The sequence below is a fragment of the Syngnathus acus genome, chromosome 1 (assembly GCF_901709675.1).
Source record: "Syngnathus acus chromosome 1, fSynAcu1.2, whole genome shotgun sequence".
Classification (NCBI taxonomy): domain Eukaryota; kingdom Metazoa; phylum Chordata; class Actinopteri; order Syngnathiformes; family Syngnathidae; genus Syngnathus; species Syngnathus acus.
This window is the reverse complement of record NC_051087.1, coordinates 633,424-656,420: the sequence shown is the minus strand read 5'-3', so window position 1 is coordinate 656,420 and position 22,997 is coordinate 633,424. Positions and strand designations below refer to the sequence as shown.

The following is a 22,997-nucleotide window of genomic DNA, read 5'->3' as shown; positions in this document are numbered from 1 at the left end:
CCTGAAGTCGACGATGATCTCCTTCGTCTTCTCCACATTCAGGATCAGGCTATTTTCTCTGCACCAGCCCACCAACTGCTCCACCTCCTCTCTGTAGTCCAGGTCGTTGTTGTCCCTGATGAGGCCCACCACCGTTGTGTCGTCTGCAAACTTCACGATGTGATTGGTGGTGAACCTGGGGGCGCAGTCGTGTGTCATCAGGGTGAACAGCAGGGGGCTCAGGACGCAGCCCTGAGGGGAGCCTGTGCTGAGGGTGATGACATCGGAGGTGTTCTGTCCGACCCGGACTGACTGAGGTCTGTTGGTGAGGAAGTCTAGCAGCCAGTTCCGAAGGGGGGTGCTGAAGCCCAGGTGTTCCAGTTTTTCCACCAGATGTTGTGGAATGATGGTATTAAACGCTGAGCTGAAGTCCAGGAACAGCAACCGCACGTGGGTGTTCCTCCCCTCCAGGTGAGCCAGGCTCAGGTGAAGAACGGAGGAGATGGCATCCTCAGTGGAGCGGTTCTGCCGGTAGGCAAACTGGAACGGATCGAATGTTGGGGGGAGTCTGGAGACGATGTGATCTTTGAGCAGCCTTTCGAAGCACTTCATCATGATGGGAGTCAGTGCCACAGGTCTGTAGTCATTCCATGAGGTGATTTGAGGTTTCTTCGGCACCGGAATGATGGAGGCAGCCTTGAAGCACACTGGCACTTTGGCTTGGTCCAGCGAGATGTTAAAAATGTCTGTGATGACACCAGCCAGCTGGCCTGCACATTCCTTGAACACCCGCCCAGGTATGTTGTCGGGGCCTGGGGCCTTACGTGGGTTGACTCTTCTCAGAGTCTTCCACACGTCGGCTGAGTCAAGGCAGAGGACCTCCTCTTCCTGGTGGGGAACAGTTTTAACTGCCGGAGTGCTGTTCAGTGCCTCAAAACGCCCAAAGAAGTTATTTAGACCATTTAGGAAGTCAGCATCAACCTCACCCACCGGGGGGGAGGGTGAGTTGTAGTCCGTGATCGCCCGTATGCCTTGCCACATACTCCTGGTGTTATTGGCGTCGTGGAAACAATCCTGAATTTTCCGACTGTGGCTTCGCTTCGCTAGCCTGATGGCACGGTTCAAGTTGGCTCTCGCTGTCCTCAGTTAAAAGAAATAAAATAAAATTAAAAATGATATTTTACATTTTAGATCTTTTTCTGGGATAGTTTTTTTTTTTTTTCAACTTTATCCATCCGTTACCCACTGAGCCATAGACGTTCTGGAGAAAAACATGAAATATGTCGTTTATTTTACAAATAAAGTCGACCCCCACCTTAAAAACAAACGTGTGGTGTCGTCAATGTCAATGATCTGTCGCAAAACCCAACGCGATTTATTTATTTGTAGTGACGTCGCGGCTTTACGATTGACGGCAGTTGTCACACTTTACGACATAATGACGTATTTAACTGCGCGATCAACTAGCGCTGGAAAACAAATTTTCTCCTGAGTATAAGTGAACAGTCGAGTTCACAGTATAAATAATCCCTTTATTGTGATTAGTAAGTGAATATATTTGAACACAGCCCGTGTCTGTCATCTCTTACTATCAGTTGTCGGCTGGTAGAACTTCTCGTGTTCTCGACGTTACGGCAGTGTCGTCGCTCGCTCGCTTGGCGCTAGCTATAAACAGCAGGTAAATTGACACGTACGTTAAAACACACACCAACACTATCGTTTTTATCTTATGGCACTGATATACTCTTTAAATACGTCCTATAAAGAGGCCTTGAGTTGCCTTTGAGGGGCTAATATACGCTAACCGCTTGTTTTGACAAAGGAGGCGTGACAGGTGGTGAAGCAAAACTTTCGACGCGACATTTTTTGAGCATGATTAAAATGTGTTTACTTGTTTTTTTATGTAAATGCAAATGTGTAAGCTAGATGTTTTTATTGAAAGTCCCGAGAGAACGACATTACGTTCTTAGTTGTGGTGTTTGTTTAACGAATGTGCTTGTGTCTTGTCCCAAGCAGCCATACGTGTTTGGGGCATGCGTATTGGACATCCCCGCTTTGAGGCGCTGCAAGGTTGGCTTCTGGTTAGTGTGTACAAGCTGTACAATCTATAAGACTTGTGCGTCAATGTAACTTTACTATTTATGAAGAAAGTCTGCATCTTCTATTAAGTTAGTATTAAAAGGCTGCGCTCTTTGCTCCTTTTTTTTTAGTATTAAAAGGCTGCGCTCTTTGCTCCTTTCCCCACAGTAAGTCTGCAAAAGTGTTTGCTCTCATGACCTCATTTTCTCCTCTCCTCGGTCAGACGGTGCTGCTGAGCGTGTTTATGTTCCAGCTGCTGAGGAGCGTGGGACCGAGGGCTTTCTCCATGGCTTCCGAGACGTATGCGTCTGGCGCGCACTCGGCCGCCTTCGTCACCTGCCCCAACGACACGGTGGCCAAAGACTTGGCCAGGTTGCTCATGATCTTCATCGTGTGGTGTATGATGCAGCAGGAAGCATTTTTGCTCAGTCTTATTTTGATCTTCATCGTGTGGTGTGTGACGCAGCAGGAAGCATTTTTGCTCAGTCTTATTTTACATTCTGTTCCACACTCCATTTAGTTTTTCCAGTATCTTTTTCTAATTCAAAAAATTGCGTTCTTTTGCCGATTATTTTCATCTTTTTTAATATTTTACAATAGATATTAGATTTTTTTTTTTATATTTTAACAAGGATCAAATGTATACTAAATGTCTAATGCATATAATTGCTGATAAAAATGCACATATTATTGGTGCTCTTTGAAGAGTGTAAACAAAAGAAAACATTTTCTCAATATGTGTTGTTTGTTTTGTGTTGCTGGCGCAGGGGCATCGTGCAGCAGAAGCTGGCCGCCTGCGTCAACATTGTTCCAGCCGTCACATCCGTGTAAGTGTCGCACTCGCGCGCAATGCTGCTCACAACAAAATGACACTTCTCTCATTGATGGAGCAACCTTGAACTAACGTCAGACAATCTGATCATACTTTTACAAAGATCCGTCATTCGTAGTTTGGGTTAGTTATTCTCAAAAGTGTGGCCCTTTACCTGGGCTTCCTCTGCTGGTAAATGCTACCTACTGTCCCAATACAAGATTCGTATTATTATTTATTGAGCAGCTAAGTACTTTTTCAGGTGGTATTTGATGAGAACCACCGACACGATTATTCGGAGGATATTCTTCGCCCAGGTCAAACTTTGCTGTCGTTAATATCGCCAGGTACGAATGGCAAGGGGCCATCCAGGAGGACAGCGAGGTTCTGCTGGTGAGCGAGCCAGCGGCCCTTTCAAAATGCACGTCGAGACGTTTGACGCGCGTTTTCGGCCCATTTAGATGATCAAGACCAGAAGCTCCAAGGTCCTCGCTCTCACCGACTACGTGCGGTAAGTCCTCGAGTCGTGCGTCAATCGGGGGCGCCCTGTTGCATTTTAACGAGCGCGCTGTTCCTCGCCGCTCGCAGTCAGAACCACCCGTACGAGGTGGCCGAAGTCATCAGCCTGCCCATCCACCAAGGCAACCCGCCCTACCTCAAGTGGATCGCCGACGTGGTGCCCGAATGAGGACGCGGTACTCATGGGCAGGTGATTAGTATGCTAATTACTCCCTGCCAAAAAAAGAAAATGGCTGTAGTCAAGTTTGTATTTTGGTCTCTAGGAGGCGTTATCGCTCCTTCATTTCAATTGATTTCACAGAGCCATCGAACGGCAATTGTGATTTTATTTTGTACAAACAAATACGGTAGCGTAAAATGGCGGCTATCCTATGAAAATAGTCATAACAAACACAAAAGCATACAATAATTGCTACAACAATTACTATATAAACCAGTCAAATTGACCTGTTTTCAAATCTAGATTTTTTTTTATAATGTAAAAAAATAAATGCCAGCGTCCAATAAATACACAATAGGATTTCACTGCAATCTCCACAATGTCGCGCTTAGTTGCACCACAAAAAAAAAGAATACAATAAAACTGAATTCTTATCTTAAGTCTCAGCTTTTTTTTTTGTTAATACCTTATAACACTTGAATATTTTACACATATTAACCATACATATACTATATCTAGACAACAATAACTATATTAGCAGCAGCCACACTGAGGTTGAACTAGCTTTAGCGCTTAGTTGTAGCGCTTAGCTTTAGCGCTTAGCTTTAGCGCTTAGCTTTAGCGCTTAGCATTGGCGCTTAGCATTAGCGCTTAGCATTAGCGCTTAGCATTAGCGCTTAGCTTTAGCGCCGACGCACATCCAGTTGAGTTGAAAGTTTTTACTTATGGTGTTTAATGACGCTTTGAGGGCAGGGTTAGGTTGTGAAATGAAGGCTTTGAAAGTGACAGTTGGGTCTCCAATGGAGTACAAAAGACTCTTTGGTCTCTTGACATCATTGAGGAGTTTTGTGTTTCCTAAAGGGAACACATTAAGTTTGAAACCCGCAAAGGACACGCCAGTCACAAGCAGCTGATTTCCAGCGCCGACTTTTCATTTTGTGACTTTGGCTCTCCCTGCTCCCGTCCTCCTCCATTCTCCTCCTCGGGAGTCCCCTCTCTCCCAGAACCTTGCGGACCTTCCGTCCTGTTCTTTTGCGGGCTCGCTTCGCCGCACTCGGCCCCTTCCCCTCGGCTCCCCGGCCCGCGCGCAACCATGCCGCCCCAGTCCTCGGTGGGGCGCCGCCCCCCGTCCGAGTCCACCCTTTGGTGGCTGCGCACCCGGCGTGAGGCCCGGCACAGAGCCCTGCGGAACCCCCGCTTGAAGTTGTCGGACAGGAAGGCGTAGAGGATGGGGTTGGCGCAGCTGTTGGCGTAGGACAGGGCCACCACGAAGAAGTAGAGGCCTCGCAGGTCGCCGGGCAGAACCACCAAGAGGTTGACGATGTTGAGGGCGTAGAAGGGGAGCCAGCACAGCACAAACACGGCCACCACCACCACCACCATGCGGGTCACCTTGCGCTCGGAACGACGGCGCCGCGACGATGTCGCCTGAGCGCGTTTGCCGACGCTGCGGACCTGAGGACCAAACGATCCGTTATCGATACCAAAATGATCCATCCCTTCCTTTTTACGGCGGCCACGTCAACGCTTGCCGAAGCACTCCTTACCTTGATGACGATGAGCAGGTAGCATATGCAGATGACCAGCAGGGGGCCGCAGAATCCCACCGCGAAGGTGTACACGATGAAGACGGTCTTCCAAAGTTCGACCGGCTCCGGCCACACGATTCCGCAGTCCCCGTCCCCTTGCCTCACGTCGGCGAACGCCACCACCGGAAGCACCACCACGAAGGAACCCAGCCACAGCGCCGCGCTCACCGCCTTGGCCACCGGGGGGCGCCGCCAGCGCCCGGCCCGCACGGGCTGCGCCACGGCCAGGTAGCGGTCCACGGACATGACGGCGAGGCAGAAGATGCTGGTGAACTGGTTGATGGCGTCCACCGTCATCACCACCCGGCAGAGGAGCGAGCCGAAGGGCCAGGAGAGGAGCGCGTTCTGGGCCGCCAGGAACGGAAGGCCCAGCATGAAGAGCTCGTCGGCCACGGCCAGGTTGAGGATGTAGATGTTGGTGGCCGACGACCCCGGGCTGTGGTTGACCACCACGTGGATCACCAGGGTGTTGCCCGCCAGGCCTACAGCGCACACCACGCCGTAGATGAGTGGGATCAAGACGCCCGCCGGGCCCGGGAGGGGTCCCTCTGACCTCGGCGGCGCTTCCCCGGTCAAGTTGTGGGTGCCGTTGAAAAGGGACCAGGCGGCAGAGGGGACGACGTCCTGGCTAATCGGAAGGAGCTCCATGGGGACCGTCGGCTGGCATTCGGGAAACCTGCGCGCTCCGTCAGGTGAAAACAGAAAATGAGCCACTTTGCTTTGCGACTTCCATCCATCCATCCATCCTGTTCAGGGTCGCCGGAGATGTTGGCGCCAATCCCGGCCGGCTGACATCGGGCGAAAGGCGGACGACACCCTGAATTGGTCGCCAGCCACTCGCAGGTGATGTTTTTATTTTCCATAAAGTTGCGTCATGAATAACCTACCGCTAGAGTTGACCAAATTCTTTTTTTTTTGGTCAAATGCATAACCCGTCAAACAAGGCAAACAATGGTCTTGTCGTCCTTTAAATGGCCTGCCAGATGTTTCCACTCTGTATGTCAATAGATGAAGCGGACGGAGGCCAGCTGAATGGTAAGGCGCTCATTATCTTGGCGCTCCGACGCCATCACAACCAAAACAAGGCTGGCTAATGGTCACTACGCGGCGCGCAGGCACACCCGCGGCCTTTGCTTGTAATGGCCGATAATTGGCGCCGCTCGGCTGGGGATAAAATGTTCCCACATAGGGAGGATAAACAACCGCCGTGAACCCTGACCAACTGGACGCCAGTGCATGTGGAAGAAAGAAAAAAAAAAAAAGTAAAGTACAACTCTCAAACAACTGAAACTCTCTATCTAAAACAAGAAAAAAAAAACTCTCCGACAATTTGGCCTGCATCTTGTCAACCTTGATGTAATTTGGCGCTAAGGGAAAACTACGGGAGCGAGAACTTACCACGCATGGGTCAAGAAAAAAAAAGAAATGCCACCATAATGCATGCTGGGTGTTTTCCCAGATCAAGCCCAGCGCTAATTAACGACACGGGGCCGATTGGGTGACAAGCAACACAATGACAACGTGACGCACGGCCATTGGGCATCAAGTAGCGCTCAGGTGGCTCGACGTGTGCGTACACGAGCAGAAGTCGATTCATCGACGACAACGTCGATTTGAATCAATTTGCTCCTGTACGCCGGGGAAATTGCTCCGTTCTCTCAGATGGCCTCAATATTGATGAGATCGTAAATTCGCCCAAAATAATCAATCGCTGTCCTGTCATGGACGAGGGACAGTGCGCGATTGAACGCTTTCACGTTAACACAGACGCCAGACATTGTCCATCATGATATAGTATTCATGATAAAAATATCATATGTAAAATAGTTTAACAAATATTTTAAAAATACATTTTTGCTCATTTCAAGCAACACCTGAGACGAAACATAAATCCTCAAAATGGATGATAACAGAATTTGAAAAATGATTCATTATGCACTTAATAATAAAGACAATAACAATGCAATAGAAACAATACAAAGGTACAATGATCCATAAAAACAGAAAGTCAATGCAATACGGGACTCATGAAATGATGTGACAAACATTCCAAATGATTCGACACAAATCACTTGTATGCATACTGAATGCATTCATTATAAGACCAAAATAAATCCAATCATTCAAAATAGCGTGTCTGATAAATACAAGAATGCAGATATAGAATATTAATTAGACTATTAATACAGTTGAAATACATCATCCAATATGCTTTCATACTTAGCACAAAAATTGCAAATAAACAATTTAAATGAAAAACAAAAAAGTCTCCCCATGTGTGAAGAATCAAATTCCTGCTCCAGTTGAAACATTTTGTCACCCCAAAATCCATCATGTTTTTTTCCTAATGATACTCCCAAAAGTGTTTACCAGGGAATCCAAAAGACTTACCTGTTCCGATTGAGAGTCCCTGTCCAAAATGACGGAGCAGGCGTGAAGATGCAGCCAGACAGACAGACAGCCAGACAGCCTCCAGAGGCAAGCACGCTCCATCCGCTCAGCTGCTCCCTCCCAAACTCCCTTTTTTTTTTTTTCTGGTGACGCGCTAAGAGCGTATCGATCAAGGCGCCGCTATACATACCAAATCGGCACGCATTCTCAATGTCAAACGGTCGGAAAGCGAGCCAAAGTCCAGCAAAAAAAAGTCACTCAATAATTTGGGAGGGAAAAAATTGCAATTTTCTTCACCTGCTTTCTTTTTTGAGTCATTTTCCAGAAAAAAAAAATATATTTTAGGAATTTTCTTAGTTAAAGGTCATGTGACCAGAAATTTGATGTCGTATACTTTCAAGTTGCAATGTAACTTTCTTACACGGAGACACACACACACAGGTCAAATGGAGATGAATGAGGGGCTTGCAGGCCTTGACTTTTCTTTTTGAAATGACAGCAAGAAGCATTTATTTTCTCATCCGTTTGCGTGAGCATCAGCTTTGACACAGCTTAGCTTCATGTCCGTCCACTTTGCTGGCATTTCTCGCGTGCGTTCAAGCGTTCGACGTTCTTGAGGAAGGCCATCGGTCGATACCTGCTTGCGCTAATCTTCTGATTGGAAAAATGAAGGACTTTGTTCTGCCTCATGATGGAAAACAAAAAATACATTTGACAGTTTTCTGGCTTAGATATGAAAGAAAACAAACAATTGGTAAAAAGACAATAAGTGCTATTTCATGATACTGCTGTTGTGGTCCTGATTTTCAAGTCAAAGGTCACCTGAGGTCAGATGAGCACGCAGGGCTTCTTCTTGACTTTAGCGGGCTGAGGACAAAGAACGGCTCGGATGGCCTCGTCGAATACGGTCTTCAGACCTCGCTGAGTCAGCGCCGAGCACTCCAGGTACTTGATGGCGTCTGCGCCAAAAAAACCCAAAAAAAACGCTTAGCAAAGCTGGGGGCGCCGCAGCCACGGGTCGGGTCCTCACCGATCTCCTTGGCCAGCGCCAGACCTTGCGGGTACGTGATGGGCGCCAGTTTCTTGTCCTTGAGCTTATCCACCGTGTCCTTTTCGTCCCGCAGGTCCAGCTTGGTGCCCACCAGTATGATGGGCGTGGATGGGCAATGGTGGCGTACCTCTGGGTACCACTGGTGCGTAAACGCCGCATCGTTACCACGGCGACACGGGACCTCGCTAAACGTTCCAGCTATTCCATTTAGGCCTTCAACGTGGCTTTTAAAGTCGGGTTTTAAATCAAGACAGGCAGTGGATTTCAAATTCAAGTTGAAATCCCCGATTAGCGTTTGGAGGTCGGATTTTAGGATCGGATTGTTGTCATCGATACGTAGCACGTACCTTAGCTCGGACGTTCTCGTGCGAAGCCGGACTCACCAGGGAGAAACAAATCAGAAACACGTCCTGTGCACACGCACACATGTGACTCTGAGCCTGTGTGTCCAGGAGTGTGTGTGTGTGTGTGTGTGTGTGTGTGCGCGTGTGCGCGTACCGTCTGCGGGTAGGACAACGGCCGGAGTCTGTCATAGTCCTCCTGGCCCGCTGTGTCCCACAGGCCCAAGTTGACCGGCTTGCTGTCCACCATCACGTTGGCCGAGTAGTTGTCAAAGCTCAAAGTCAACGAAAAAAAAGCAATTGGACTCTTATGGCCTTCTCATGACGTGGTGTGTGTGTGTGTGTGTGTGTGTGGACACTCACACAGTGGGGATGTATTCCCCCGGGAAGGCATTGGTTGTGTAGCTGATGAGCAGACATGTTTTGCCCACCGCCCTGGAAAACACACACGCTTAAAACAGTCAAATGAAGAGTGCGTGCAAAGAGGAAGTGAAGTGTTTGAAAACAGGAAGTGGGGAGATGGATGCGTTGGCGTCACACCTGACACACAAGCTCCAGTTTTTTTTTTCTTTTTTCTTTTCAAACGACCGCACAGGATGCAAGAATGAGGTTCCGTTTGTACAAGCAAATGGCAAATTAGCGCTCAATGCACGTTGATGATGTCAACAGAATCATCCAAACACTCTAGACGCAAAATGTGTTTTGCAGAAGTCACTCGCTTTTTGTTAATATGAAGGGTTTTCGTTAGTTTGGTCAATTGGGTTGGAAAGGGGGGGGGGGGTGCTAGCGAGGGAGTTAGCAAGTTGCTTGCCGTGAGTGAGTGAGTGAGTGAGTGAGTGAGTGAGTGAGTGAGTGAGTGAGTGAGTGAGTGAGTGAGTGAGTGAGTGAGTGAGTGAGTGAGTGAGTAGGAGTGAGCAAGTTGCTTAGTAGGCCAGTTAGTTAGTTAGTTAGTTAGTTAGTTAGTTAGACAGACAGTCACACGCTCTCTCAGCTCGTCTCTCATTGAGTCGGTTGAACCGGTGGGTCAGCCAGAATAAAGCCGTGGAGTCGCGGGAAGTGGGACTTTTGTGTCTCCGGGGACCTCTCGGTCCATTTTCTGAGCCGACGGGCGCACCACCGACCGTGCGAGAGATGTTTGCTTGCGAAGCCCACTTTGTGGACAGAAAAGGAACTTGCCCAAAGTTGTCTCTCACGCTCGGACACACAAATCAGAACATTCTCTCCTTCGCCGGCGACGAAGCGGCCCGCCGACACTTTGCGCCCTCGTGCTCGAGTCATACTCTTCTCGTGTAAATCGACTCATCGTCGACACGTAATGGCAAGAGTGTCCAAACGATCATGCCAATAAAAACAATAAAAGTGCTAGATTGATTGATCAAGTTGAATAAAAGCGTGATAAATGAATAAAAAAAGTCGTACCCGTCTCCGACCACCACACACTTGATGGCCTGCATGCTGCGCCTCTTCACACTCAACACACACACACACACTCAAAGACGAGATACCGTGTGACAACACAGGAAGCTGTAACACACACATGCAACACACACACACATGCGCACTTCTCACTTTATGTGTGTGCTGTGCAGGCGGTTGAGGTGTCGCAGTCGCTTGTTTTCAGCTTCCTGTATATACGTATGTATATATATATATATATATATTGGCACTTTTTGGTTGGCACTTTTTAAATTTCGTTGTACAGGTGACAATGACAATAAAGATCTATTCTATTCTATTATATATATATATATATATATATATATATGCATGCAGACTAACAGACACACACACACACACACATATACATATATATATATATATATATATATTTTTTTTTTTTTAATTTAATTTTTTTTTTTTTTTTTTGTATGTGTTTGGACAAGAAAAGGAAGTTCAAGACATCACTGCTGGAACATGACATATGATTGATTAAAAAAATGTCAGCACATCATGTTCCTTCCTGATGTCCATTCAGTGGTTTTATTTTGAAAGGGTGACTTCCTGTTATTTTTCTTGGGGGTGGGGGGTGAATGTGTCTGTCATTCAAGTGTCACTTTGGACGCTTTGTGCTGAAGCAGCATCCACACCAGCTCACTCTGCTTTTGTCACGCTGCGTTTTTTATTTTGGTGGAGCTCATGACTGACATGGGTAAGATGAATTTTATTTTATTTTTTAAATATTTGTTTCCTGGGGTTTTTTTTCCCCCTTGCCTTTGACATTTTGGGTTGCCTTTTAAATGTTCAGAATTTTGATTTTATTTCCTTCTTTTTACTTCAAAGTTTTGAATTTATACATAACTTGATTTTTTCCCCCTGGCCATTGAATAAATTACAAATTTGTTTTGCATTTAAAAATGTTTGTTGATAGCTGTTTAGTTTAAAATGACATTTTAAGTTTAGAATGAAAAAAATATAATATAATACGTGTATGTTGAGATACAATATTCTAGTCATATAAATGTGATACAAAGCGTTTGAAGAATAGTCCTTTTAAACCAGAGAGAGGCAGTACAAACCAAAATGACGTTCAAACCCACATTTGAGTCGTTCTGCCACTGCTTTATTTTGAATTCCAAATTTAACTTTCGGTTCTTTTCAATTTCCCCTAAAACTTGAACCGAGACACAAATGTAAACATGCAAACCTCCTTTCAAAGCGAGCCAATAGTCATTGCAAATCTTTAGAGATGCTTTCTAATGCTCCTCAATGGGAAAGTGTCTCTACATTTTTGAGCAGAGCAAAGTCAAGCGTGCTCTCATTTCCTCCATATGGCGACTATTTAAACGCTGCTTCTTCTTTCTCCTCGTGCGTGCGTGCGTGTGTGTGTGCGTGCGTGCGTGTTGCACAAGCAGCACACAGGAAGGGCGTTTGGCTCACCGTGTCATTCACAAGAAGCGAGCATGCGCCACGAGGGGGCGCTGTGACGATCACATGATCACACCTCCGTCCGCTTTCGTTAGTCCACAGCAATCAAGTTACTGATGCAGAAGCTCACATACAATGTGGGCCATCAAGTAGAAGGCCACTTTTGTTCCAGAATCAGCCAGATTGTTGTTTTTGTCACATATTTGATATTTTGGATGATTTGATTTCATCTGGGCTGTTGCAGTTCTGTCGGGTTTCACAACGGCCGAAATGTTGGAGTTGGAGAGCATCAAGATGCACAAGAAAGGACTTCTGGATGACATCCAGGTACCATCTTTGATCATGACAAAAGACATCTTGGACATTTGATGGAGACTTTTCTTGGTGTGCGTGTGTGTGTGCGCGCGCGTGTGTGTGTGTGTGTGCAGAAACTCAAGGATGAGATTGACAGCGTAATGGCCGAGATTCTCAATTTCGACTTGGCCGAGACCGAGGAAAGGTAGGCCGGTCTAGCGTGAGCATCAAAAAATGGCAGAGCATATTTTGGAAACTTTTACTTCGCAATCTGACATATGGTAGACCCACACAAAGAAATCCCAAAATAAAATAAAATGAAGTCTCACAAAGCCATGCCTGGCAAAACAAAGTCAATCCGCCATTTTGGTCAGAAGTGGCTATTTTTGGGACCAAACAGGTCCTCGGCATTTGGTTCAATTGCAGCCAGGCAACTCCAAATTTCCAAACCAAGCTGTTGTTTTGGTGACTTGTCATCAAAAAGTGTTTTGTGTTTTCTTGCAGCAAAAGCATGGGAAGGAAACAATTCTCCAATGGGAAGAAAAAATTCAACATGGACCCTAAGAAGGTGAGCGGCAAAAAGTCCAAGTGCTTTTTTGCCGCCTTTGTTTGCCCGAGCCGTCTCGGAGAAGCGACCACTTCCTGTTTAGCGTGTCGCCGCCGCCTGTGCTGTTTCCGCCACACTCGACACATCGCAGCAGTTGTTTGTGTACTGCAAACGTGGACCTCAATGCATCATTTGAAGATGTGAAAGGACGAGAGGGACAAAAACGAACTTTTTTTCCATGCAGACTCCCTTTTGAGCAGAGCGCACTGCTTTTAACATGCAAAAGCAGAGCGTGTTGCGTTTACAATGTGCCATCTGGAGCAGATCTGGATCAGATCTGGATTGACCTTGATTTGTCATCACTTGAGGTGTGTGTGTGTGGTTCAGGGTATCAATTACCTGGTGGAGAACAAGTTATTGGAGAAGAGCGCTGCATGCATCGCCGACTTCCTCTACAAGGAGGAGGGCCTCAACAAGACGGCCATCGGAGAGTTCCTGGGAGAAAGGTGAACGACCGCGTCCACCTCCAAAATCTTTGCTGGGCGGAGACTTTCTGGAAAATTCAGCCAAGGACCATGAATTGTTGTTCTTTTTCATCAGGGACGAGCTCCACCTGCAAACCTTGAAGGCCTTTGTGGAACTTCACGAGTTCTCCGACCTCAACTTGGTCCAGGCGCTGAGGTCTGCGTCCACACGCTCTGATGTCATCTTATGACATCATACTAATGACGTCCATCACATTTCATTTCACCTGGCCGGCCGGCCGGCAGACAGTTCCTGTGGAGTTTCCGTCTGCCCGGCGAGGCCCAGAAGATCGACCGCATGATGGAGGCGTTTGCCGCGCGATACTGCCAATGCAACGCAAACGTCTTCCAGTCCACCGGTAAGTTTTGGTTCAGGACCGGAACCAGAACCTTTTCATTTGAGCATTGACCCATACTTCTGCTGGTCTGGGCCTCTTCCGTGATGTCACTTCCTGTGCACAGACACGTGCTACATCTTGTCGTTCGCCATCATCATGCTGAACACCAGCTTGCACAACCCCAACGTGAAGGACAAGACCACGCTGGAGCGATTTGTTTGCATGAACAAAGGCATCAACAACGGCCGCGACCTCCCCGTAGAGCTGCTCTCGGTAAAAAGCGCCGCTCCGTCCTTTTTGTGGTGGTGTCAATAAACGTTTTTTTTTTTCCCCTCATAGAAACTTTACGAGAGCATCCGCAAGGAGCCCTTCAAGATTCCCGAGGACGACGGCAACGACCTGACGCACACGTTCTTCAACCCCGACAGAGAAGGATGGCTCCTCAAGCTGGGTAAATGTGCGCTCTCTTCTTTCCTCCTTTGGCCTTTTTCATGACCATTTGTTTTTTTGGGGGGGCCGAAGGCGGCCGAGTGAAGACGTGGAAGAGGCGATGGTTCATCCTCACTGACAACTGCCTCTACTACTTTGAGTTCACCACCGTAAGCCCTCCCGCTCTTTCTCTCTCTCTCTCTCTCTCTCTCTCTCTCTCTCTCTCTCTCTCTCTCTCTCTCTTTCTCTCCCTCTCTCTCTCTCTGTCTCTGTCTCTGTCTCTCTCTGTGTGTATCAAATGTCTACACCCCCCTGTTCAAATGAGACCAAGATGAATTTTCCACCATAATGTCCGACTCGCATCCTCCCTCTGGCTATAAGAGGGGTGTGTAGACTTTTATCTCTTCACATTCGCCACTCCTGATGGTTGACTTTTGCCAGCAGGACAAAGAGCCTCGAGGCATCATCCCTCTGGAGAACCTGTGCGTCCGGGACGTCCCCTTTCCCCGCAAACCTGTGAGCTTTCTATCCATTTTTCTCCATATGATTTGTATTTTGAATTTGGATGGAAATTTGCCGTCCAGTACTGCCTGGAGCTGTACAACCCCAACAGTCGAGGTCAGAAGATCAAAGCGTGCAAGACGGAGACGGACGGCCGCGTGGTGGAGGGCAAACACCAATCGTACGCCATCTGCGCTGCCAGCGCCGGCGAGAGAGACTCCTGGATCCACGCCATCAGGTACCCCACGCCCGCACATAGCAGATTTTGTTTTTGTTTCATTCTTTTTATTGTATTGATATTATTTTTTATTATTATTTTTTAATCAATATTTTTTGATGGCTTTCTAAAAAAATCCATCTTGCAATCGGCAAATCAAACAATATTCTCGTAGTACCAACAGAACAAAGCTCATTTGCGGTCCGTCTCGGTGTTGATTTTGAAAAGGGCGAGCATCACCAGGGACCCTTTCTACGACCTGGTGTCCCAGCGCAAGAAGAAACTAATCAAGCAGAACCAGCAGGACTGAACCAGACACCGGTCAAAAGAACTCACGCGCCGGCGGACATTTTGGATCCAAATCGTTTCCTATTGACGGAAGCGGGTGCCCGGCCGGGCTGGGCTCCCACCCAAGTTGTTGAACACGGTCGCCCGAGCCCGCCCGCCCGCCCGCCCGCCTTAAGTGGAGTGGCGCCATCCGACGGAGAAATGAAGCCCAAAGATTTGATCAGGCTCAAAAAGCGTGGCACGCCGCGAAATTAGGAATGTGTCTTTTGGGGAAGTTTGCTGACAAATGAGGGTGCACCTCTTTCAGGATTGAACCATTCATCACTTCCTCTTGCCGGGGAGTCGACTTCTGCTTCAGAAATACTTGTAAATATACAAAAGATTTTGTTGGGTTTGTCACGTTGCCGTTGAATCATTTCATGACTAATGCCTGAAAATGGCTCTTTGTGTAAAAGTATGTTACATGTTGAGCATTGTTCCGAATATAAAAGTGAATCAAAGTGTTCTTTGCTGCCCTCAAGTGGCCAAAAAAAAAAACCAATTCAAAAGACAAGACTATTTCTTGTTGCGTTTTTTCTTTCGCTAAAATAATGGTAAAAACAAACGAAAAGTAATTGTTTTGATCTGAACTGCAACATTTTATTTCAACTGATTTAGTACCTGCAACACGGAAGTGGGTACAACCTTTGTGCAAATTGCACCTCATTACTTAACATGACCTCAAAGAATCCGCATTATGAACACAAATTAAAGGATAAAAAGTGATTTTATTTTTGGGTAACAACAAAGAAGGCACTGGGCTTTTTTTTTTGTGTGGCTTTTTTTAGCCGGCTTGATTGGTCAGCCCTTGAGCTAGCACGCCACTTCCAGCGAGCGGCAGGACGTCTGAGGCCCGCTAACAAAAGTGAATTTAGTGCTTGTAAACCGTTTGGAATATACTTGAGGAAAAACAATCTGCTTGTCTACCTCAGGACACTTTGCACACTTGCTTAGGTCGGCGGTGACTCTTCAGGCCTGCGGAACAAACAGCAAAAAAAAAAGAAGAAAGATTCAAAAAGTGCCCAGCGGACTTTTTCCATCCACCGTACCACATCACTCACTGCTGTTGTCTTGCGTGGTGTCTAACGTCTGCACCGAGTCGGTCCTGGGCCCGAGCGTGGACGGCCTCTTGAGGAGCTTGAGCTTGTTGGTGGATGACTTGACCTTGACCTCCAGGGGGTCCTGGCTCCCCGGGTGTCCCGTGGACTCGGCGGGGCTGGCCCTCCCGCTGTTGAGGGACAGCTTGCTGGACGACAATCTCTTGGTGATCCTCTGCTTCAGCGTCAGTCTCTTCTTCTCCTGCGGGACGCCGTTGGCTTTCTTGAAGAACTCCACCGGTTCCGACGGGAGCGGGCTGAGGCGGTCCAGTTTCTCGCTGCTGGTGATCTGTTCCTGGGGCACGGTAAGCCGCAAGAGCTCGGACGGTCTGGTGGGCCCCTGCAGGGACCTCGGCGGCTGCGGCGTGTCCGGGAACATGAGGAAGTACTTGGGGTTGTAGTACTTGTGAGCGGGCACCTCGATGTTATTGACTTTGCGGGGGTCGCCGAGGCTGACTTGGAAGCGGGACGTGGTGGCGGGAAGCGGGGGCCGCTTGGGGCCCGCTTTGGAGCGCACGCTGGCGCTCGTGTTGGCCGGCGGGCTCACGTGGAACTCGCGGAAGAGGTCCAGCTTCTCCGACACGGCGTAGAGCTCGCGGAAGTCCTGGTCGAAGAACTCCACCACCTGGCCCGTCATCACCGTGATGGTGTTGCGGTCCATGCGCGACGAGGACCACGAGTAACTGTCGCGTGGGAAAGACTTGTCAGTGTGACATCATGACGATTGCGGGACATTACGTTAGGGCTGAACGATTTTGAAACAATCATCAAATGAATCACTGTCATGGCTCCAGAATGCCCTGAAATGGGGGCATTTTGCCCCTAAAATATGGTTTCATATTTATTTATTTCTTCATTCATTTATTTATTAATTAAATGAAATGACTGTGTTGCTGGCACACTTCAACAGCAGCATAAAGCATCCAAACATTTTTTGCTGACACCGGAAATAAAAGATGACCCTTGCGAAACTTCCGGTCGGAGGTTAATTTGACAGCCGAGGGCACCTGGCGGGCTGGCGGGCGACTTTCTTTCTTGGCCTCGACCAATGTCGCCCGAATCGGCTTCGTCGCCACATTCGTCTTTCGAAAAATACACAACACTGCTCGCTGAAAATGACTTTATTTTTGGACAACGCCACCAACATGGTGCCACTTTCTTAACGCTGGACTCGGAATTCGGCGGGAAGACGCCGGCCGGCTGGCACGAAGACGCCGCCCGCCACCAAATGGTGAGTGATTTTTTTTTTTTTTTAAATTCCTTCCGAGCAAAGTGTCTTCACACGGTCAGTGGCAAGATACGCGTGTACATTGTTGGAATGTCGCTGCAGTGTAAATGTTTTCATACTTTTGTCACCGAGTTCATCGTTCATGTGGGCAAAGACAATGCCTTGACTTTTGCGACGTTAGTCTTAACGGCATGAATGTGAAATAACCACGAAATTATATCGAATAAATAAATATAGTTGGTCGTAAAGCGACAACTGTTCACTCGCGTAAGGATTTCAATTTGTTGGGGTTTATGTTGCGTTTGAACTTTGATTCAGTCATCATCCGAATCAATAAAATGTGGATTATGCAAGTATTGATACCGTGAAAATGCGGAGGAATGTGAATGTTCACTTTGCATGTCGATCTGCGCTGCTTTATCCCAAATATTGGGAGCGAGGCCTTTACAGCTTCTTGAGTTTAATGAGTTTGAGGCCCGGCTGACACTTTGACAGCCGAGGCGGAACCGACACCTGTTGTAATTCGCTGGCGTCAATGGAAGGACGCTAATGACGAAGCACTTAAGCTGTTCAAAACAAGAACTTCGAGTCTTGAGGCAGGTTTGCTTGCTGGGTGTGGCGGAGCAGTGAAATGAAAGTGGGCTGGCTCAAAGCGCACTTGTTTGTTTGAACTTTGACCTTTGCTCTGGCTTGAATTAGCTTGCTTGTTTATCTTAGTGAACAATTTTGAGGGGGATGATTTTATTTCGCACCATCAAATTTCATATTGCAAAGTGAATCTGGCTTCGGACGCTGGCTTTAAAAAAAAACAAAATCAAATGTAGAACTTGTTGCTAGGTAGAAGGCAAATGGTAAATCGTCACATGGACCAATGGGAGATGATTTCCTGGGGACGTTGGAGTTTCTCACCTGTAGGATCCAAAGACCACTTTGTCTCCGTCCACCAGCATGTACTTGGAGCACAAGGAGCCGGGCAGTCTGCCGAAGGACAAGTTGAAGCCCACCCCGGAGAGGGTCCGGGCGCGAATGTTCTGCAATTCACACGCAGTTTGGGACGACAAACATTTTTACCATCCGGAAACGAGAAGTTGCAACACGTCAGCCGTTTCAAGAGCTTCAAATGTCAGCCTGCGCTTGGCTCGGCGTCCCGCATTTTTTGCGGTGAGCCGTACCAGGAAATGATTCCGAGCAAAAAAAAAAAGAAGAGCTGCAGGTGTCCGCTGGAGGTAAATGTATGCAAATTCAGAACCTCTTCCAGTCAAGTCCACCTTTTGCATCCGGACCAAAGCAAGAAGCGGCAAGGGCTTAGCACGAAGGGTCTTACCCGCAGGTGCTGGGCGCCGATCTGCAGCCGAGAGCACATGTCCAGGAAGTGCGGCACGCCGTGTTGGTCCAGCAGGATGTAGACGGCCACCGAGCGGCGCCAGGCGGCGTCCATCAGGTCCTGCAGGATCTGCAGGTCGGTGAGCAGGTCCATCACGATGGCGATCACCTACCAGGACAAGGGGGGGGGCACAACGCAAACTCTTCAGCCAAGGCCGAGACGTGGGTGGTGGTGAAGGCCGGGAAAATGGATGGATGTCATGACTTATGACTGGCCTCCCCCCTCCCCTCATCATTTACTTCTGATGACTGAATTTGAATGAGTTAGTTGTATTCAGCAGGCCACACAAGTGAACCACTGACTCACCCCCCCCCCCCTTTCACTGCCCGCCTTTATTGCGCAACCTAATGAATGGTGGAAACTTTTCGGCTTCTCCTTTCCGAGCACTCTTCTAGAATTTGAAGTGGAGCAAGATGCCCCCCCGCCCCTTCCCCAGAGGAGTTACGAGCGTTGCTCTTGCATTGAACTTGTCGCTGACAGCTTGGCGTTCCTCCAAGAGAAGGCTCAAAGCGGCCATTACATTAGGTATGCCCGCACACACAAAAAAAAAAAAAGTCTCAAAGAGCCTCCGGGCGTCCGGCTGGATTGTGAAGCAGCCTTTCCCAAAAGAAAGAAAAAAGGAGACGCAAAAGCAAATAATCGTACAACTACGGAACCCTGGAAGTGACAACCTGTATGTATGTTCAAACGTATTTTCAACAACATTTGAACGTACTCGCAAATGCTAAAATGGATCATATTCTTCCTTTAACGACAAATGAATATGGACTTCCGAGTGCCGACTCATCGCTTTTGGCCCTCGATGAGCGCCTGGACTTTTTCAACACGTAGAGCGCAAATCGTCAACACGGCTTTGCTTTCGGGGAATTTCAAGACAAAACCAGTCGGGCAGGCAATCAAGTCCGCTGATTCCGATTTCTTTCCTGCAACTTCCCCTTAGCATTTTTGCCCTTTTCCACCTCAGCCTTGACACCTTGACAAGTCTGAGCCGGTGTGGCCTGCTCAAATATTTGCCGTGCGCGCCGGGACGCGTTTGCGGCGGCCTCGAGCACCACAACCAAACCGTTATTGATTACACGATTGCGAGACAATACGAGGCCGTACGCCAGCCGTGCTCATAAATCACTTCCAAAATGGCCGACAGGAAGTGGATACGTTCATGAAATGAAAGAGGCCTTGTTGCGTTTTGACTGCCCCGAAGTTGGAGACTACACCAAACAGTTGTTGTCGTCAGTCGCAAAAGCTTTGCCCTGTAGTGACAAATGAATTGAAACCAAAATAAAAACAAACCACCTGACCAATTTTTCCCAAACGGGCGTCGAGCTTCAAAAATGAAACTTTGGAAATGCCCCGGCAGCATAGCAACGCGGTGACCTCATCTCCGGCCGATGAAGGAAATAAACATGTTTGGTGTGACGTCAGCTCGCGTGTCGGTCTCTAACTTGGCACGTTTGTGCAATAGCCGGCTTTCCGCACGCACACAAGAAGATGAGCACTGCCATGGAGGATATGTTTGGACAAATGTCTCATTTCAATGGCCTCTTTTCTGGCACGTTTGAAAAAGCAACTGACAGTGACTGGTTTCAAAAGTTCGGTTTTTTCGCCTTCTGGGACCTCTCCTGATTAAGAAAAAAAAAGCTTAGGAGCAAGCAGTTTCTTTGTTTAAAATAAAAAATAAAACAACTCCAAAATCACTCCCCCCCCCCCCCCCCCCTTTTTTTTTTATTTGGTAATCATGTTGAGCAATTAAGATCAATTAATGGCTGAAACCAGTTGATCAGGCAGCCTTAGTAAGAAAACAAAAAAGTATGTCACGAAACCTCCAGGATGCACGTCCGCAACGGTAACTTATTCAAGGCTCTTATTGACCTACAGCTGCTTAAAAAAATAAAATAAAAACCACCCTATGCAAACATATAAAGCTCTTTGGCAGAGATAAAGAAATGAAAGGACGAGGACCATATTTGGGGGACTTTTGTAATTACAATGATTCATTAAAATTCTTCATGACGTTGAGAAAACGTGTATTTTGATTGCACTACTGTTTAACACTCGAGTGCAAAATTCATTTAATCGTGGTGGCCCACATCATGATTAAAATGGAATGAATTTGGTAAATAAACGCCAATAATCACATGTTTCTTTCTATTGTGCAAGGTTTCTTTTGCACTTTGTATGCAGCTATGGTTGGCTCTACAAATAAAGTCGACTTGAATTGAGACAAACTGGCAAAGAACCCTGACTTGAACTGACTCACCTCAATGATCAGATGTGGCGTTAGACGGGGACGTTTTGTTTTGACTGTGGATGGAATTTTTAAACCGAATGTCTCGTCGCTCGGGTCATTTCTATGGCGCAAGGTAGTATCTATTATTTACAACAGGGAGGAGAGCGATTCAAGAAGTCAAACTTTGTAAATGCAGTGCAGTTATTTAACCATGATGCCACTTATGATCCTATTCGACTTAAGACAGATCCGATCGGCTCGGTCGATCATTTGCATTTATATGCAAAATCGGTGGTCGGTTGCAAAACCATCATTCGCCGACCACATTGTCGGGATCCGCAAAATAAGGCACTCCAGGGACGTTCCAATTAGTAATCGTTTGTTTTGATGATGACGATGATGATGCATGCGCGCACGCGCGCGCGCTCACCCACCTTGCTGGCCCCCTGGATGAGCCTGCGCACCACCTCCTTGATATGCGGTCCGTTGTCCTTGGGAGGGTGCGTGTGGATCGCCACCCGGGTCACCCCCTTGAAGAAGCCCCCGCTGGGCCAGCCAATGTCCAGCGGCGGCACCTCGGTGTCGGACATCTGCGGCCAGTAGGTGGAGTGGACCCCGGAGTCCGAGGACGGAGACGAGCGCGCGCCCGCCTCCCGCTCCCGCTCCCCCTCCCCGGCCGCGTCGTAGTGTTTAAAGTTATTGGTGAGCAGTTTCACCTCCCTGGCGGATAAAAAATCTTTCATGTTGTCGTCCTTGAGGCGCATTTTGAACGCGCCGTCGCCGTTCTTGAGCAGCTCCTCGACGGCGGCGCGCTGCTCCTCGCTGTAGTAGAACTCCGGCCGCGTCTCGGCCACCTGGACGCCGATTCGGCCGTCCTCCATGCACACGAGCTGGGACTCGGCCATGGCTGCTGTCCGTTCCGTGCGCTTGGCCCGAAGGAGAGTTGCGGCCGGCCGGTTCGAATCGACGCGCAGTAGGAAGAGAGCCCGAGCGCACAAAGTTACCTGAGGCCGGGGGAGTGGAAAAGGGGCGCGGCCGGGTGTGCTGCCTTCGCTGGCAAGCGGAATTTAGACTATCCTAATGAACACGTCGTAAAGAAAGTTTTCAAACAAACAGCACGTGTTAGTTCCTCACGTTCTCAGCATTCAACATATCCACGTTGCTACTCGGTCTCAAGGAAAGCCCAATTTGACACATTTCCAAGCGGCACCCGAACGCACCACTTTTGGTTTTTGTTGACGTCGTGTACTTTTTATTATTATTGATGTGCAGCACATTATGAAAACTGAGCAAAGTTCACATTTAAACGGGAAGGGCGTGACAAACGTCACATGCTTTCGTGGAAATGGATGCATTGAAACCAAACGTGTTCCTTTAATGGCTTTTTCAAAATGTCCTATCTATAAGTGTCTTGAATGTGTTTACGTTATGCCAACGAGTTGGACTTCATTGTTCCAGCATCATTTGTGGTTAGCTAATAGCTCCAGTGGTGTTGCTGTCATGCGTGATATGCTGCTTAACGTCTCCAAGTCATTAGTCTTATTATGTAATCATTGCCTCCCCCGTTTCTTTTTTATCATTTTATTTATTTTATGGTTATTTCAAATATACGTAGACCGTGCTCCATTCAATTGATCCTAAAACGCCACCATGCTGTAATGACTCTGTGCGCCACCAGACGGCAGCAAAATACAAGAAAATAGAACGCAACTTTTCAAGTTTACGACCAGGCACTCACTCGGTTATCAATGTTATATTTATAGTACTTATGTGTACAAATTGCAAATAGGAGTTTCTCTCTGAGATGAGGGGAGCAGAAAAATACATTGGACACACTGCATTTTTAAACCGTTTATTCCGATGTTGACTTTTGTTTTTATGGACAGTAAGATAGCAGAAAAATATGAAGGACTACAGCAACTATTTATATTTTTGGATGGATGGATAACTGAGTGACAAAGGCGGACCATTTGCTCAAATCCTTGCACTGTATCTGATTGTGTTGTGCGCGCTGAACATAAATCCACCAAAATGGTTTGTTTGCCTCGCTCGCCCTCTAAACCCGACGAGCGTAAACATGCTTTAATTGACTCGGGTCG

The 22,997-nt window shown here is 47.7% G+C and overlaps 5 protein-coding genes across 12 annotated transcripts; 2 read left to right on the top strand and 3 right to left on the bottom strand.

The window, feature by feature from the left end:
* The first annotated feature begins 1,414 nt into the window (after positions 1-1,414).
* On the top strand, positions 1,415-3,983 carry LOC119123369 (protein CutA homolog). 7 transcript variants are annotated; one of them, XM_037252688.1, is made up of 7 exons: positions 1,415-1,657; positions 1,996-2,161; positions 2,199-2,430; positions 2,826-2,885; positions 3,217-3,262; positions 3,331-3,380; positions 3,458-3,983. In XM_037252688.1, the coding sequence occupies exons 3-7, from the start codon at positions 2,252-2,254 to the stop codon at positions 3,555-3,557; spliced, it is 435 nt and encodes a 144-aa protein (XP_037108583.1). In that variant the 5' UTR covers positions 1,415-1,657; positions 1,996-2,161; positions 2,199-2,251; the 3' UTR covers positions 3,558-3,983. The 7 variants fall into 7 exon arrangements, with proteins under 7 accessions (XP_037108583.1, XP_037108524.1, XP_037108340.1 ...); XM_037252629.1 differs by having other exon boundaries at positions 1,993-2,060; positions 2,282-2,430; XM_037252445.1 differs by having other exon boundaries at positions 1,415-1,669; positions 1,996-2,060; positions 2,282-2,430.
* Positions 3,984-4,448: 465 nt separating this feature from the next.
* On the bottom strand, positions 4,449-5,958 carry LOC119121487 (somatostatin receptor type 5-like). The gene is made up of 2 exons (XM_037249075.1): positions 5,096-5,958; positions 4,449-5,003 (listed from the first exon to the last, which is right to left on the bottom strand). The coding sequence occupies exons 1-2, from the start codon at positions 5,876-5,878 to the stop codon at positions 4,449-4,451; spliced, it is 1,338 nt and encodes a 445-aa protein (XP_037104970.1). The 5' UTR covers positions 5,879-5,958.
* A 2,049-nt stretch (positions 5,959-8,007) lies between these two features.
* On the bottom strand, positions 8,008-10,451 carry rac2 (Rac family small GTPase 2). Its single transcript, XM_037252321.1, has 7 exons — positions 10,340-10,451; positions 9,284-9,355; positions 9,078-9,195; positions 8,927-8,989; positions 8,559-8,718; positions 8,351-8,487; positions 8,008-8,209 (listed from the first exon to the last, which is right to left on the bottom strand). Exons 1-6 carry the CDS (start codon positions 10,372-10,374, stop codon positions 8,357-8,359), a joined length of 579 nt encoding a protein of 192 aa, XP_037108216.1. The 5' UTR covers positions 10,375-10,451; the 3' UTR covers positions 8,008-8,209; positions 8,351-8,356.
* Positions 10,452-10,935: 484 nt separating this feature from the next.
* cyth4b (cytohesin 4b) lies at positions 10,936-15,478 on the top strand. 2 transcript variants are annotated; one of them, XM_037251786.1, is made up of 13 exons: positions 10,936-11,069; positions 12,030-12,112; positions 12,214-12,284; positions 12,584-12,647; positions 13,014-13,132; positions 13,227-13,307; positions 13,397-13,509; positions 13,613-13,761; positions 13,828-13,939; positions 14,011-14,087; positions 14,362-14,433; positions 14,502-14,656; positions 14,864-15,478. In XM_037251786.1, exons 1-13 carry the CDS (start codon positions 11,057-11,059, stop codon positions 14,943-14,945), a joined length of 1,191 nt encoding a protein of 396 aa, XP_037107681.1. In that variant the 5' UTR covers positions 10,936-11,056; the 3' UTR covers positions 14,946-15,478. The 2 variants fall into 2 exon arrangements, with proteins under 2 accessions (XP_037107681.1, XP_037107601.1); XM_037251706.1 differs by having other exon boundaries at positions 14,359-14,433; positions 14,864-15,476.
* Positions 15,479-15,540: 62 nt separating this feature from the next.
* On the bottom strand, positions 15,541-21,917 carry LOC119122887 (protein FAM83F-like). Its single transcript, XM_037251579.1, has 5 exons — positions 21,333-21,917; positions 18,612-18,779; positions 18,197-18,318; positions 16,024-16,742; positions 15,541-15,937 (listed from the first exon to the last, which is right to left on the bottom strand). The coding sequence occupies exons 1-5, from the start codon at positions 21,801-21,803 to the stop codon at positions 15,891-15,893; spliced, it is 1,527 nt and encodes a 508-aa protein (XP_037107474.1). The 5' UTR covers positions 21,804-21,917; the 3' UTR covers positions 15,541-15,890.
* Positions 21,918-22,997: the final 1,080 nt, after the last annotated feature.